Source organism: Melitaea cinxia, chromosome 10 (genome assembly GCF_905220565.1).
Source record: "Melitaea cinxia chromosome 10, ilMelCinx1.1, whole genome shotgun sequence".
NCBI classification, from domain to species: Eukaryota; Metazoa; Arthropoda; class Insecta; order Lepidoptera; family Nymphalidae; genus Melitaea; species Melitaea cinxia.
Window position 1 is genome coordinate 12,141,390 of NC_059403.1, and position 17,690 is coordinate 12,159,079.

Genomic DNA, 17,690 nt, shown 5'->3' on the forward strand with positions numbered 1-17,690 from the left:
ATTTAAAACATTTTCAACCAAAAGCTATGTCTGAGCTAGGCGAAGCTAATATTGATTATTATTTGTCTAGATTTCTCATGAAATAAAATTTTAGGCTGCAATTTGCGGATATCATACACAAGAACGAAGGTCGCCAAACGAGCGCTATGGGACGAGAAGATCGAGAAGGTCACATTCTACCAACATCGGCTGTACAACCTCACCGGTGCTAAAGTTATACTGCTCCCTGAGGGTCTTGTTAAGAGGCGGTAAGTGTATTTTATTATTATACATCTGAACTAAAACTAAGAAACCAATTGGTTACTGCTACAAAAGTCAAATTTCGTCCAAGACACAAGAGATATAAGACTCAAGATATAATCACGTCTCCATTAATTTTAATTTCAACAATATAGGTGTATTTATTTTATTGTTGTATTTACGTGCCAAACGTAAATTACAAAAACTAGGCACAGTCCTCTGACAGACGAAATAACTGTTATAGTCTACTATTAGTCTTCTTTTAGTTTATGGGTACTCTATAAAGAATTAACCTTAATATTGTAGTAAATAATTTTATTTACGATTTATGTGTAAGTAAAATTTATGTACCTGTAAAACGTTATTTAATAATTTATAATAAAATAGTGGTCTATGTAAATACGAATATTTATCAACGTGAATACGAAATAATAAATAAAATAATAATTGTTTCAAGTCAAGTATAATTTAGGTTATAAATGTAACTAAATTAATGCGTTCTAATTAAGGCACCGGCGGGCTGCGAGACTACATCGGACTGAAATCATAGAAATCTAAATGTAAAATGATCAATAAATTTAGAATTAAATATAAACCCATACTAATATCGATACCGCTTTGCTTCGACGCCGTTTTATCATTCGCTGATTGCTTTCGAAGGAATATATTATTAGTATATTTTTTAAAATAACGATTTTCTTTGTTTTGTTTTTTTAGTAATATTAGTTTAATTGTCAAACTTTTTAAATTGTTTTTAATTTTGAACAATTCTTTGCTTCTTATTTTTGTTTTAATTTTTTAATTTTGAACAATTTTTTGTTTCTGATTTTTTTTTTCTTTTAAGAATTCTGGAGACTGAAGTAGACATTTTGTACTCATTTATCACATTACACGAAATAAGCTTTTGATATATAAATGTAAACTAAACTCACAACGACAATTCATTAAATAATGAGTAAAGCTATTCAGACATTACATATACATTGCCAAAATTTCTGTTTGTAATTGCGAAGTTACAATGTAGCGATAAGAAAACACAGTACCGAATAACATTATTAAAACTATATATTACCTATTACCCAAATAAGATTAACTTCCTAAGCGAAATTACTCAATTATGTTGCATATCCTATAACCAATAACGTAGGTAAATATTTTAATCTTGACCCCAATGTTTGAAGATGCGTATGATACGCATTTACTAGCAGTGCTAAAAAAATTCGTTACAAATAATTTAAAAACAAAAAAAGTCTAACACAGAATGTCGTGACCCTGAAATAAGACATTACAACTAGTAGACACTAAAACTAGTTTCATATTTGCATATTAATATTATCGAATTCGTTTTTCTATTTTATAATAGTTATAAATTTTGTTAAGTTGACTATTAATTTAAAATCAATACAAATACACTCAATATTTCAGTAACAGAAATAGATAAGACAGACTGGAATTTAGAGCATATTTGTTAACGATCGAAATATTTTACTTTCTCTAAAAATATTTAATTAACACATCAATCGTATGCCGTATTTAAAGTATGGGCGTGTTTTAACTAATAATCATGTCTTTAAATTTACAATGAGTTAGATAACTAGAACTCAAAAAGCACGAACTGTAACAAGATAACACTTTGACAATAGACAGTCGTTGACCTTAGTCTGTTATTCCGTAACTACCACCCGTGAAATGAAGTTGAACCAGTTGCATGACTCGCAGAGATCGCGAGCAATACCAGCCTGTATTGATTTATGAATATTTATTACCGTAATCAATATTTTATTTATTAACATATTATGAATGAACTATATTATACATATATACGTGTAACATTATCTACCTGTATTTATAGTTGACCTACTTTGCCTCAAATTGGCTACCTATAAATCGAGCAATAGGGTAAGATAGCGCGTAGTATAGTTTGTTACGTGAATTAAACCAAATTAAATAATTACTCTCAATTTTACACAACTCAATAAAACTAATAAGAGTCGGTTAATAAAGCCACCAAGACTTATGACCTTCGCCTTGATTGATCAATTGAAATGAAACTCGTAATACGTATGAAATATGCTTAGACGTTATTTCTTACTTCGACACACGACATATACATATTTGTGGTCACCTTTTAAGTGCTTCGTTAATCTTATCTGTAGAGTGGTGTATTTATTCAGGTATATTCATAGAACAAAACTATTAGCTTGAGCTATGTAACTCGATTAGGTACCACTATAACGATTTCAACAATATAGGAAACGACTAAACTTTAAAGTACATTACTTTATTATAGGAATGTAATTATGTAGTCAAAAGCAAAATTAAAAAGACGCTAACTCATATGTAAGTGTATAAACAAAATTACAACACATACTTATACTTACCAATCAAACAATTGTTAATGTTTAAAGAATTTCTATACTTATTTTTTTATTCTTAACATTACTTTTAGCAAAGCTATAATGTACATTGAACACTGATCAGAACTTTAATTTGTCCTCGTTAGTAAATAACTTACTATTTATTATCATTCCCACTTATTTTATCTTAAAAATGTCTTCAAAAAATCAATTGTATAAAGTTTAATAATATTTGGATTCAAAGCTCTATAAATTGTTTTAAGTGTATTAATTTTAGACACCATTAAATAGCTAGACTCGTTGACCTAAATCTTGTAACTGAATGTTTAATGTTTTGCTGCAGGCAATGGAGCAAAAAATACCCGATTTGCATAATATTGAACGAAAAGGAGAAGATTCAAGTTTTAGAAAAAGAAAACACATCAACTGAGAGGAAGATGTCGGAGTCAATGGATAAAAAGGGCAAGGAGGTACCGCAAGAGACTGAAAGCATTGAAACTAATACTAGCCCTGAGAAGAAGAAGAAATTCATATGGAGAAGAAAAGAGAAGAGGTATTTCGTAATATTAGATGATTGATATTATGTTATAGAGACATAAATTAGGCATGTTTCTTTTTATGTGTTCTTTATAATTAAAACTTATCTACAGTTTGTATGAATAATTTAAATAGATAGAGAATGTATGTTACTATATTTTATAGCCTCTAAATTCACTCAATAAACGGTCTATAACAGCCTTTCCCAAAGTGGGCAATAACGCCCCCTTGTGGGTGCTGTAGGTATAAAGGGGGCGGTAAGAGACCCAGAAAAAAATGATTGCGTCGCGTAGAGGCATGGGGGACGATTTAAATCATCCTTCACATTAGTTTTTATATTAGAATCGATTGTTTGTTTTATTTTGAATAAAAATACTCGGTCTAAATACTATAAAGTTGCCTTTCAATAATCATTCTTATGTTCAGGTGTAGCCCGTAAGAGTTAAGTCGAGACCTGAGCGCCGCTGTGTACTACCTACTGCGCTCAGGTCTCAAGTTAACTCTTGAGGGTTATAGTAAGTCTTGTTTATAATTATTAATCTCCGCTAATATAGCTCGCAATAATTAATTTGATTTGAAGTTATAGTTGTTTTGAAGTTGGTGGAAAAATGGGACTTGAGACCCACTTTGAGAATAAAATAATTTATTCTCAAAGTGGGCGTAAAATTTTTAATTAATTTAATTAAAATCGGAAAAAGTAGTTTTTAAGAGTTGCGCCTTTAAACAAAGGCAATTACAGTGTAATGGGTTTGACAAATAAATGAAAAGATGTTGTTATTTATTTTTAATGAAAATTCCGCTTGCTTTACCGTAGCCTTTCACACAACGATGAGAAAGAACCAGGAAAGGAAGGCCTGCGACAGAGATTTGCTAGGAAAATGCATAGAGGTGAGTTTTACACAGTAATATTTAGTCTATGCGCGTTTAAAACCTGATAATACGATTGTTAATAGCATTAGTCACTCAACGCTATAAATATTAATTTATTAGCTGCCCGGGCAGACTTCGTTCTGTTAAGTTTTTTTTTTTTTTATTAAAACCTTCCGTAGGACTTCAGAAACAAAAAATATAACTAGCCGAATTGATCGAGCCATTCTCGAGTTATGCGCTTAGCGACATTCATTTTTATTTATATACCTAGGTTAACAAGAATGACCTTGAAATTTTTTTCATTTCCTCTCACATTACTTTTAGTAATAAGTAAGAAGGCTTGCTTTCGTCATATAATCATCAAAAACTGGTTTTATTATAGAATTTGTCAGATGTTTTTGTGAAAAACTAATCGCATCAGAAATATTGTGTAATATACCGGAACATATACCTAATATTTTCTAAGGCTTACCTACGCATTATATTAGTTAAATCAAGTTTAAGAATCGAACGCTAACTTTTTACGTTAATAATTTCGTTTTTATGCTTTCCGATTAGTTTTATTCATTTTTTGAAAATAAAGATATTTATAAAGAAATTCCAAAAGAACCATGTCGGTTAGTGTATTAATAAAGGAAAGCGACAAATAGTTTTTGATCTACTTGAATTGAAAATATAATCTTATTGCGTAGAAAATGCAGACTACTTTAGTCTTGTCCAGTCAATAAACATAATCAACTGACAACAACTTTTAAAAGAATTTATTAAATATTATTAGTTCACACTCAGGCTTTGTTTATTTATATAATCGAGTAATTTAATTTTTTAATTGTTAATAAAATACTTCTTCGTCCGTTCAAGTTCAAAAACATATTTTTAGTGGACGACACTTGATGTTGATACAGTTATTTTTTAAATATACCGACGCAAGGACATATTTTGTGTATATTACTTTAATACATACTTTTTATAAGTTTCTTTCATATACAAACTTACGTCAGGACGAGGCATACAATATAGTTTTTTTTGGAACTATATGCTTACATACATTACCGTGATATGTTTTTATATATATTTTAGTTTTATATGGAAGAATGTATTAACTTTTTTTTTTTTTTTTTGATGAAACCTGTTCTAAGTTATCGCTCATATCGCAAATCGTGACAAATATAAATTTATCTTACCAGATAAGAAAACAGACAACACATCGACCAACACGGAGCCAGAGAATCAAGGTCAAGTGGACAAGAATACGCAACAAGAAGAACTAGTCGAAAACGAAGTGGAATTGACCACAAAGTCTGTCACCAGCACTAAAGATGATGACGAAGATTTGGACGAAAGCGAACTGTCTCGCATTAAGGAATTCCTGGAAGAAACTGTAAGTATAAGTAATGCGTTAGAGTTTATTTATTTATTCCACAAACACTCCATCAAGTTCATCATAAGAATTAACTGAGGTAGGGCACAGCAGAAAATTTCCTGTTCAAAACATGGAGCAGTCCAACTGACGTAATACGTCGACCTTACAGAAGATCACAGCTAAATAATACTGTTTTCAAGCAGTGTTGTGTTCCTGTTGGTGAGTAAGGTGACCGTAAAGGTGGAAGTAATCATTTATTTCCGGTCTGGTTGTTAGTCTGTGGGTCTCCCTACCGTGCCTCGGAGAGCACGTTAAGCTCTCGATCCCGGTTTTTATTATGTACATCTGATAGCTATTGTTACTCATAGAAGGGCATATATCCGCCTACTAGCATTGGAGCAGCTGAAGAGAGAGAGGCTTATGCCCAGCAGTGAGATCATCATTATCATTACAGCCTATACAGTCCACTGCTGGACATAGGCCTCCACAAGTTTACGCCAAAAATAACGCGAACTCATGAGTTTTGCCCATAGTCACCACGCTGGGCAGGCGGGTTGGTGACCGCAGTACGGGCTTTGTCGCACCGAAGACGCTGCCGCCCGTCTTCGGCCTGTGTATTTCAAAGCCAGCAGTTGGATGGTTATCCCGCCATCGGTCGGCTTCTTAAGTTCCAAGGTGGTTGTGGAACTGTGTTATCCCTTAGTCGCCTCTTACGACACCCACGGGAAGAGAGGGGGTGGCTAAATTCTTTAGTGCCGTAGCACCCAGCAGTGAGATATTACAGGCTAAAGCTTCGTTGTATGTTGGAAGGAAATCGAGACGGGGATGGAGGGCGCGGCGGAGGGCGAGTGGAGCGTGCACGTGAAGCAGTCCAAGGACAAGCACTCGCACTTGTATCTGTTCGCGCGCACCGGCAGGGACAAGCACGAGTGGTTAGAGATGCATTTCTGCGTTTCAAGCTATATTGTATTGTATTTATTTATGAATTATATTTAATACTAAATCATATGCATTTAGCGAAAAAAAAATGTAGCTACGCATAAATTATTCGGCTGTTACCTATATAACAGGGACTAAGTTGCCTATCTTAGAAACAATTGAACGGGTATCAATGTCAAAGATTTTTTTTTTATTAATTTCTATATAAAATGCATGTTGAGGTTGATGATTGTTTTAATCGCACTAAAAGAACAAAACCTTCCGACACAAAGCTTGTCATGTAGATAGACAACTTTAGAAGGTATTAAAGATTTTTTTTTTACCAAATAAAACAAGAGGTTGGAAGTTATTCGAGTACAACTGTGAGGATAATAAATTTAGTTACAAAGCTAGTTTTTAATTTCAGTGTTATATGTGTATGTTACCAGGTACCGACGAATCATGATAGCTATCTCAGAAGCAAACGCATCAGCGGACAACTCCGGCTCTGATGAAAAGTCAACAAGTGACAATGCACAAGAAACGAAAGACGGCGTTGAACTCGCTGTATATAAACTTTCTGAAAAAGATACTGTAGCATTCGCTAAGGTATTGCTTGCTCGTTTAGAAAAGCTAGATATAAGCGTCACGTTTAGTTGCATTTACTCCTCTTCTATAAATTAAGCAAAGAAAAGTCTGACCTATACACAACATTTCAGAAGGTAATTTCCAAAAATGGTCACCTTCAAATATACATTTTCGAACATTATCAAAGCTTCTTCTGAGAATTGGAAGCAAATTAATTCCTTTAAAAACCAACTATTATCTTAGTATCAATAAGTAATGTAAATTCCTAAAAATAATTTTAAGATTAACCCCTATTTATAAAAATGTCCAATTACAAACGACTTTGCATTCAAATTCCAATGTAATCATTAAACGCCTGCCAAAAAGTAGGAGTTCTTAAGTAGATAGTAGTTTACTGTAACGCTAAGTACGTACGATTGCTAGAAAAAGAATTGGGAGGAATCTTCTCCTACAAGGATTGTAGCGTAAACTGCCTACATATAAAAAAATGCCTTAAAATCTCTTAAGAATACAGGCTTTCTCTAGACATATTTCTTTCTCATGGCGCACGAGACAATTTAGATAAAATCTGGGTAAAATTAATTAATTTTTTATTTTATTTATTTATCCCATATGTAAGGCACAATATTTTTTGTAAAATTTATCTGTTCTTCCTTTTAGCTAACTTAGTAGATACAAGTACCTATAGTAGGATAGTTCCCAATTTGGTAATATAACATTGTACGGCAAAGGGTTTTTTTCTGCTATGTGTTTGTATGTAGAGATATAGATTTTTGCATAGACGTCGTGCTCATGACGAAGCTGATCAAAATTTTGTTAAAAATCATTTTTTTTTTTTAATTATTATTAGGTAAATAAACACAAAGACCCCAATAGAGAATAGTTTATTAGGTGTCTAAAAACACATATTAAAAGCACAAACGTCCAGACTAGGATTAACATTTCTAAGGTCTATAAAATTATTTATCATAACGAGGATCGACCCCGCGACCGACGCAATCGCAGAGTTCTCACTCAGTGATCAAAAGTCAAACCGCCAATCAAATTTGTAAATTATATATTATTTTATTTAAACTTTATTATTCAACTAAAACAGAATGTTTTGCAAAAGGTTGAATTTAAATCTATACAGGCTTATCTAACAATCAACCTTAAGACGTACAAAATCAGAAAGAAAATACATCCTTGAGGGATTCTACTGTGATAGAAATAAAAAGAAACAGTAATACCAATAAAAAAGTCATTTAAAAAGATAGGTTTGCGAAATGGTACACATATACAAATATACATACATACACACATACATGTTATTGTAATGTGTAATAGTTCCATATGTCAAACAGAGTAAAACAAACGACTCGGTGACAGAGGGCGTGACGATCTCATCTATCTCTCACCCTCCACCAACTAGCTTCAGCCTCAGCTCCTATGAGAAAACTTTCTGGCCGTACATGCAGAAGATCATACAGGTATGTCGTATTTATTACTATTCACAAATATATATATATATATATATATATATATATATATATATATATATATATAATTTATACAACTAGGTAAGCAAACAAGCGTACAGCTCCCCTGATGCTATGCGATTACCCCTTCCCTGAACTGTCACACACACATCAGCCTTCGCAGTCCACTACTGGACATAGGCCTCCACAAGTTCGAGCCAAAAATGACGTGAACTCATATGTTTTGCTCATAGTCACCACGCTGGGCAGGCGGGTTGGTGACCGCAGGGCTGGCTTTGTCGCACCGAAGACGCTGCTGCCCGTCTTCGGCCTGTGTATTTCAAAGCCAGCAGTTGGATGTTTATCCCGCCATCGGTCGGCTTTTTAAGGTAGTTCCAAGGTAGTAGTGGAACTGTGTTATCCCTTAGTCGCCTCTTACGACACCCAAGAGAAGAGAGGGGGTGGCTATATTCTTTAATGCCGTAATCACACAGCATAGCTTCCCAGATCTGGCCAGCTTATTAACCAGACGGGCTAATCTAGATCCGGGATATATCCTGCTATGCTCTACCTCAATTAATATCATATAATCTTATTAAGAGGTAGTCACATCGTGTGTAATAAATGGTACAGAAAAATACTTTTATTTTTTGGAAAAAATGTATAGTACAGTATTCTGCAAAAATCTATGGAAGACACCAAGAAATTAAAATGGTACATAATTTTCTAAATAAATTCGCGCTTTACCAATTTTATTTATTTCAGTACTTAAAGATTATTTGCTTTAAGTGATACGTGAAATCAAACATACTATCGACATACTAATTCTTATCTTGAGCGACATTGACCTGCGGATAGAAAACATTATCAAAGAAAAAACTATATACATTGTGAATACAAGCGAAAGAAAATTAAACCACATAATTATACTATAAATATACCATTAGTAATACAACAATAGTTTAGTAACAAGATAGGTTTATACCTTTACTTAATAATACATATGTAACAGACGCACGAAGTTCCGACGAAACAAAAAATGGACGTAGGCGTTATGTGCCAGTTAGAGCCATCTCCTCATGAGCGCAAGCACAAGAAGAAAAAGAAAGGCGATGTTCGATGTTTTACCGTTTATCTAATACCTTTATTTAAAATAGAATAGTACACTCGTAATTAATTATTAACAAATACTTACAAATAGTATGATATAATCTTTCTTAAATATTATAGATATTGTAGTCGTACTATCTATTGAGTATCATATAGTCATTTGTGTGATAATAAAATCTCTAAAGATATAGTATACATATTTGAGATATGCATCTATGAGTAGTGACAGAATTCGTTTGTTTTTGTTTTCATTTCAAACTGCCGTGTATATTTGAACATTTTTTTGACTAAAGTACTAAAATATATTTTTGTGAACTTCATCCATATGCTTACCTAATATTTTTTATTCTTTTGTGAAACGCAAACTACAGTTTTACTAAATTTTACTAATGATTTCTCTAGTTTCAGTGGTTTTAAATATGAAAAGTTGTGACATATGTACTTAAGAGCCATTTCACAAAAATCGGTAACAATCCGCGAAATTGTAATATTTTGACGTCGTTAATCTCAGTGTTGGATGCAATAATGTAATTTATATTCTTGAAATATAATAGAGCAACCTTTGTTGTAGTCCATATTCAGATCAGAATTTTGATTTATATTATGTGTATAAAATTATTAACCTTTTCATCAGCCTCCTCCCTGGGTAAACGGTCGCAATGTATACTTTGAAGTCCTACTTTTCAATAACCTCTACGTTGAAACCATTTTAAAAAAATATCATAATATGTGGAATATAATTTTGTTGTCCACTATCATAGATTTTTATTCCATTTGTATCTCTATTAAACGATAAAAAAAATTTAAAGTTACGAATATTTTCCAAATAAGTACAATTTTAAAAGCGATATTTCTCTTAGAAAACTAAGAAATTTTAACGAACTATCTTCATCAAAGTAAACTTACATCATTAAGGAATACAAAAAAAATAATTAAAAGATGTAATTATTTTTAATACATTTTATATTAAATAATAAAAAGATAGTATATATTGCCACGCATCAAGCCCGGTAAATCAGTCGAGCGCTAGCGCTCTTAGAGGTAAGGTCCACGCCAAATTCTGCGCAGCCGTCTCTTTCGCTCACACGCGCCAAGCGCCTGTTGTTATAGCGGATAAAACGCATTTGATACTTTCATAATAAAATATAAATAAAATAAACATATTACGAAAATGACTGTAAAATAATATAATGATAATTTCTGTAAACAAATGTATAATTTAATTTTCTTTTCTCACACTATCAATACAAATAGGCATTTCAATCTGTTTGTCTTGTTATTTGTTAATTAATATGTTTGTCGGTGTCGATGTCATTAAATGCTTTTTTATTCATATCGTAAATATTAGATTGATTCGTAAACTGAAAAAACTAAATAAATTTAAAAAAATTGTTTCATAAAATTGATTTTTTTAATTTTATTTTAAATTTATTGACTGTTGTTATATAACATACTTGAAATTTTTAACAAATTAATTATGTAAAAAACATTTTATACCATAGTTATAATTTTTATTATACATCAGAAAATGATCACGATGGTCTTTTGGTTGTCACACTATACGTACTAGCACAAAGATCGCGCGGCTCGTACGACTCGCGCGATGCGACCAAATTTACCTAAACTTGCAGAGCGTAAAATTGTGAAATGGCTCTTAATAAGAAATATCTAATAGATATCAAAATTTTTACTATTATGAGTCTCATATTTACAATTATTCTTTTATTGTAAACTAAAAAGAAACCTAAAAAATATGACACGTAACTATTCAACGTCGTAGTCTTGTGTTAGACAATAGGACCTTGTTGGCACCCCGGCGGTGGCATCTTACTATAAAGAAAAAAAAAAAAAGAATTAAAATTTGAAACAAAATTCTTCTTGAAATCCCAAATTCAAGAATGTTATATTTTTATATGAATTTAAACGATACAATCTGTCGGCCCGTAAACTATAATCTTAAAATTAAAAATAATAATATTATAACAGATGCAAAATTCGTCCCCGGACTGTGAGTGTCGAGCCTTGCCCGCAGAGCTGACGTGGATGAACACTTTACTGGCGAGACTGATGTTCGACGTGACCCGCGACCCGCACACCGCCGCGCGCCTGCAGAACAGGATCCAGAGGAAACTCAACACGCTCAAGGTGAACTAGCTGACGAAGCAATACATGTTCCCTAAAGATTTTTTTTTAATTTAAAAATTTACGTCCACGGGCTCAAAATGCCCATGCCTTTTGTTAAATATGCATTATAATTATATTAATACCACAGGCGATTTGTCATACAAACTACAGATCGACAGTCTTGTGACTGCCTAGTGCGTAAAACTAGCATGTGGCCCGATGCTGACATTTTTTTTTATATTATTTTTTTTATTTTTTTTTCCTAAAGATATTACAAACTATGCTAGATTTAAGCTAAACAGTAACCTAAGCGCTCGCTTCTGTCCAAAACTCATACTAACTTCGGCAAGTTATAACACAGTAGTACGGTAAAAAATATTCAAACACAGATCTTGAATACATACTACTTACCTATATTCTATTTTTTTGGAATAGTCTTAAATAGTAAACAAATATGGCGTACTTCCGATCACAGATAATAGAGTAATATTATAAGTATAGTAAAGTGACACAAAGAGCAAATGAATGAACAATATTAATAAGCCATAGACAAATATAAAATTCATTTTATGTTCAAATATTAACGCTAAACATATTGCTAAAATTATTTCAAAACCTAATAATATATTGAATATTTTTGCTAAGAATTAGTAGAGGTTACAGAATTAAGAAAAAAAAAATTAATCGAGCATCGAGCATAAAAGGCAACAAATTTATATTTCGTTTATGTGAAATAGTCGGTAAAAAAGAGGCCAAAAATAAAATTTACAACAGAATAGGGCCGCCTGTGTCTAAAAAAAAAGTCGACCCTATTAAATATTATTATCACATTATTTGTATTATTGTCACATTATTTGTATTTACTATGAATAAAAAAAACCTTGCGCCGGCGGCACACTCTCTAACATCTAAAAAAAAGGACTAATAACATTGTACTCCACGAAGCTCTCATTGGGTAATCCTAAGTCTCATCCTAAAGTCTCGAAAATTTTTCCTGTGAACTACAGTAAACGTTTATGGCGTTGCTATGTGGTATACTTTAATATTATATGGGATAGCGTTAAAAATGTTCAGGATGAAATTGATATTCAGAAATATTCATAATATAAAATAAAACCTTTACAATGAACACTACCATAAGTAATTGATAAATAAAAAAAAAAAACAATTAATAACATAATACAAATTAATAACAAATCGCTTTACGGTAATATTATTTAACAAGTTATAATTCGTGAAAATTTAAAATATAGTTAAGGAACATGGCCTATTTTATCGCTCATGCTGTTCATTCATTTATATTCACCTCTAAAAATATGACCACATCCCTATTTGCGTCATATAAAGATATTAAAATGTCATTTTTAAAAATATTAATTATCTGTACGCTCGAAATCCGTATTTAAATAATTTTTGTGTGTTTAAAATGATAAATTGATATTTGTTTTTAGTGAAATATATAGTAAATGGAGTTTTACAAATGTCCATAAGCTAATGTGTTGTGAAAGTGAGTGATAAATGGGGAAAAAACGTGAATTACGATTGGCAGCGGTTTGTTTACCAACTAAGACTCTTCCAAAAAAAGGAATATACTCAACTTAATTTTGGGTGATTAAATTAACATTATGGTTATTTTTTAAATCTTTTCGGCTAAGCTTTAGACTAGGAAAAACCGAATTATGGGGTTTTTGGGGGGCGGAGGGTGTAGGGGAAGCTATACAAGGTAACACTGCCACACTTCGAAACCCCATGGTTATGGAGATATCCATGGTTAAAGTTTTGAGATTAGAGGAAGAATTTAAGGCTATTATAATACCTTTGAGCTCCGCGTCTGACTTTACCTTAGCTCCGGCGCTATGGGGAGTGCCATCCCTGCGCCGTTTCGCAACTTTAAGTTATTTTCGAACAAGAGTACGTAATCGACTCCAAAATCAACAAACGATACAACTTGCGGTAACCATGCTTAGTTCCGTAGCTTTCAGATGTTATATTCACATTTCGCACTTGATATTAACATTTCAGACGTTAAAATTATTGTTTACACACGGTTTAAATTAGATACAACTAATGTTGTATCTTTTGTTAAAAAACCGTGTGAAAACGTAAAATTAACTTGTGAAATGTTAAAATCATGTGCGAAATGTGAAAATAACATGTGAAAACTACGGAACGGACCATGAGTAACGTAAGTTGTATCGTTTGTTGATCTTGGAGTCGAGATCGTTTTATTTTGAAAATAACTTATGAAACGTGAAAATAACATGTGAAATGTGACAATAGCGTGTAAAATGTGAAAATAACGCGTGAAAGCTGCGAAATTCTTCTTCTAACCTCAAAACTTTAACCATGGATATCTCCATAACCATGAGGTTTCGAAGTGTGACAGTGGTACCAGGGGTAGCGTTCCTCCCCCTTTTTCTCCCACGATCCCGAAATTCGGTTTTTCCTAATCTAAAGCTTTACCATTTACCTTCAGATTCTAGATATTTTCCGCCAGATTACTAACTCAAACGCACTAGCTTATCATCGAGTTTTCGAAAATAATATTAGAAACATATTAGACTCGAATTAAATAAAAAATAGAGTCCAACATAGTGGCTCTTTAGATTGTCTAGAACAATGATTAACTTAAATTTAACTTAAGTGCCCAAAGTGATTTGCGAAAGTAATGCGCAGAGTGAGTGAGCCTCACTAGGCTATACTACTAAATACTCCAGATTTTATCCTAAAAACTAGGGATGTAACGATACCGATACCGATACCGATACCGATACCGATATATCAGCCGATATAATCGGCAGGCCGATATATCGGCATCGCCGATTTAAATACAGCCGATACACAGTTTGAAAAGCGCGCGAAAAGAACGACGAGCTCGCGGCCACGTTGCCACTCCGTCTCAGAGGGTGGGGCGAAGGACGCGCCACGGCAAACTGCAATGCGGTTAACGGTCGTCACTCGTCAGTATTTGCTTAGTTTTGGCACAGCATTGTAATGTTTTTCGGCGAATTTACGTCTCGTCGCCGCTATTCATGATTTTGTCTGTTTTTGAGTGAAGTGAGGACTGTAATACAGTTACGTACGATAAATAAAATGCCGTTTCCTTTAAAACATAGAAGTAGCATCTGATTCCTTGATAAATGTTACCCAAATAAATGTTGATATGATATTTTACCTTTATTTCATTATTTTTAATTTCCATTTTTGCCACACTTTACAGAATGGAGTGTCTACTTATTCTATGTAAAATAAATAAGTTTTATGCATATAAAGTACATCATTTTTTATTTACTGGGTGTATTTATTACTAAGCCATCGATATCGGTATCGGTATCGCCGATTATTTTCCTCGATAATCGGTATCGGTATCGTATCGGCAAATTCATGTATCGTTACATCCCTACTAAAAACAATCGGTGTGTCCGTGGCAAAACATACATTTCGGCAAATGGTCCCTCAATGATGACGAACGTGTATAATAAACCGCTGGGTGGTCGTCCCTAGCTGCCGTCGTTCATGTCCCCGCTGGTGGTGACGGAGCTGCGGCTGGCGGGCGCGTGCCCGCTGCTGTGCGGCGTGGGCGCGCCCGGCGTGGACGCGCGCGGGCTGTGGCTGCACGCGCACCTGCGGTACGACGGCGGCGCCACCATCACCATCCTCACGCAGATCAACCTCATGAAACTCAAGGAGAAGAGTGAGTACACACACACACACATACGTGCACGCGCACCCGCGGTACGACGGCGGCGCCACCATCACCATCCTCACGCAGATCAACCTCATGAAGCTCAAGGAGAAGAGTGAGTACACACACACACATACGTGCACGCGCACCCGCGGTACGACGGCGGCGCCACCATCACCATCCTCACGCAGATCAACCTCATGAAGCTCAAGGAGAAGAGTGAGTACACAACACAACAAAATATGGACTGTTTTCAAGCAGTGTTGTGTTTCTGTTGGTGAGTAAGGTGACCAGAACTTCTAGGGGTATTGGGGATAGGTTCGGCAACGCGTTTGCGATTCTTCTGGTGTTGCAGACTTCTATAAGCTATGTTAATAGCTTACAATCAGGTGAGCCATACGCTTGTTTGCTGTCCTAGTTATATAAAAATAATAATGTAGTTAGCTTTCTAAAAAATAATTGTGTATGCAAGCAAGCGAAGAAAAACCGACTTCAATTATATCGACAAGTAATACAACGTAGGTAGACGAAAAAATTCTCAAGTAAATACGCATTATCAAAGATTAAATAAATAAATAAATAAATAAATAAATAAATAAATAAATAAATAAATAAATATCTACACAACACACACACGGTCGTCTGTTCCTAAAGTAAGCAACTTAATGCTTGTGTTATAGGTAACAGCCGACTGGTATATAGCTACATATTTTTTTTTTCGATAAACATGCTTATAAATAATACATATATAAATATATAAATAAATATTTATATTACACCCAGACTCGGGGTGGGAATCGAACCCACAACCCTCGGAGCAGAAAGCAGGGTCACTACAAACTGCGCCAACGGGCTAGTCTAACTACTCCAAAAGTTGTAATCTGATCTCGATGAAATTTAAATGTTACCACATGATAAACATCGGCTTTCGATTAAATTAAAAATCATTAAAATCGGTACACCCAATAAAAAGTTATGCGGATTTTCGAGAGTTTCTCTCGATTTCTCTGGGATCCCATCATAAGATCCTGGTTTCCTTATCATGGTACCAAACTACGGATATCTCCTTTCCAACAGAAAAAGAATTATCAAAATTGGTTTATAAACGATGGGGTTATCCCCGAACATACATTAATATGTGTGTGTGTATTTATATATACGGTCGAATTGGATAACCTCCACCTTTTTTTGAAGTCGGTTAAAAAAGTAATAATAAATGAACTGCTTGCTACTTTTTGTTTACTAAAAATACAATTCCGTACTAAAATCGTTTGTTGTAGTGTACATACTAATTCTGTGTATAATTTATTTTGCAGATGTCACATTAGAGGAACAGATACTTGGTACCAGTGAAAACGTGGTCGAAAGTGAAGTCAACATAGGATCAATGCCGAGTTGTGTTTCCCCAGAATTAAAAGTAAGAAGACCATCATTACCAAGTTTCATACAATAAATGACGTTTTAAGATTAACTTTTAATCTAAAACAAATTAAAATATAGATCTTCATGTAGGACACATAATATTTCAAGTGCTAAATATATTTTAAAGCTAATTTATTTCTTAGCGATGTAGAAAATATTAGTTAGGAAATTTACTTGACTGGCTGATATATTACGATATATCTATATTCGGGTAATGGCAAGTTTGAGAGTAGGAGCGCCGATTTATTTTTTATGTCACTAGGTCGGCAAACAAGCGTACGGCTCACCTGATGGTAAGCGATTACCTTAGCTTATAGACACCTACAACACCAGAAGCATCGCAAGCGCGTTGCCGACCCAATCCCCAATCCCCCCAGGAGCTCTGGTCACCTTACTCACCAACAGGAACACAATACTGCTTGAAAACAGTATTATTTTGCTGTGATCTTCTGTAAGGTCGAGGTACTACCCCAGTCGGGCTGCTCCATATTTTGAGCAGGAAATTCCTGCTGTGCCCTACCTCAGCCGAGCGTGATGGAAGTGTATGCGATAGTAGGCCTTTGCCCATTAATAAAGTGTTACAGTGTAGTACAATTTATAAGCATAACTTTGTTTTCTAAATGTTTTGTGCCCGTAACAGAGGAGAAAACCAGCCATCTACGACTCGGACGTGGAGGACTCGGCGGAGTCGAGCAGCGACGACGAGAGCCCGCCCGTGCAGCCCGTCGACAGCGCGGAGAGCGTCGCTCTGGCCGACACCGTGTACGTACGCACACGCACAGGCACGCACACACGCACAAACACATACGCAAGCGTGTACACACGGGCGAACACATACGCAAGCGTGTACACACGGACGAACACATACGCAAGCGTGTACACACGGACGAACACATACGCAAGCGTGTACACACGGACGAACACATACGCAAGCGTGTACACACGGACGAACACATACGCAAGCGTGTACACACGGACGAACACATACGCAAGCGTGTACACACGGACGAACACATACG

General features: G+C 34.3%; 1 protein-coding gene across 1 annotated transcript in view; it reads left to right on the forward strand.

Moving 5' to 3' along the window:
• Positions 1–17,690, forward strand: part of LOC123656834 (testis-expressed protein 2) — a 34,183-nt gene that overhangs the window by 14,731 nt on the left and 1,762 nt on the right. The window contains exons 7-18 of the mRNA XM_045592453.1: positions 95–248; positions 2,941–3,150; positions 3,949–4,022; positions 5,192–5,385; positions 6,178–6,299; positions 6,735–6,894; positions 8,217–8,342; positions 9,343–9,444; positions 11,427–11,585; positions 15,069–15,258; positions 16,566–16,666; positions 17,312–17,433. Coding sequence (XP_045448409.1) covers positions 95–248; positions 2,941–3,150; positions 3,949–4,022; positions 5,192–5,385; positions 6,178–6,299; positions 6,735–6,894; positions 8,217–8,342; positions 9,343–9,444; positions 11,427–11,585; positions 15,069–15,258; positions 16,566–16,666; positions 17,312–17,433 — 1,714 coding nt within the window. The remainder of the gene's footprint in view (positions 1–94; positions 249–2,940; positions 3,151–3,948; positions 4,023–5,191; positions 5,386–6,177; positions 6,300–6,734; positions 6,895–8,216; positions 8,343–9,342; positions 9,445–11,426; positions 11,586–15,068; positions 15,259–16,565; positions 16,667–17,311; positions 17,434–17,690) is intronic.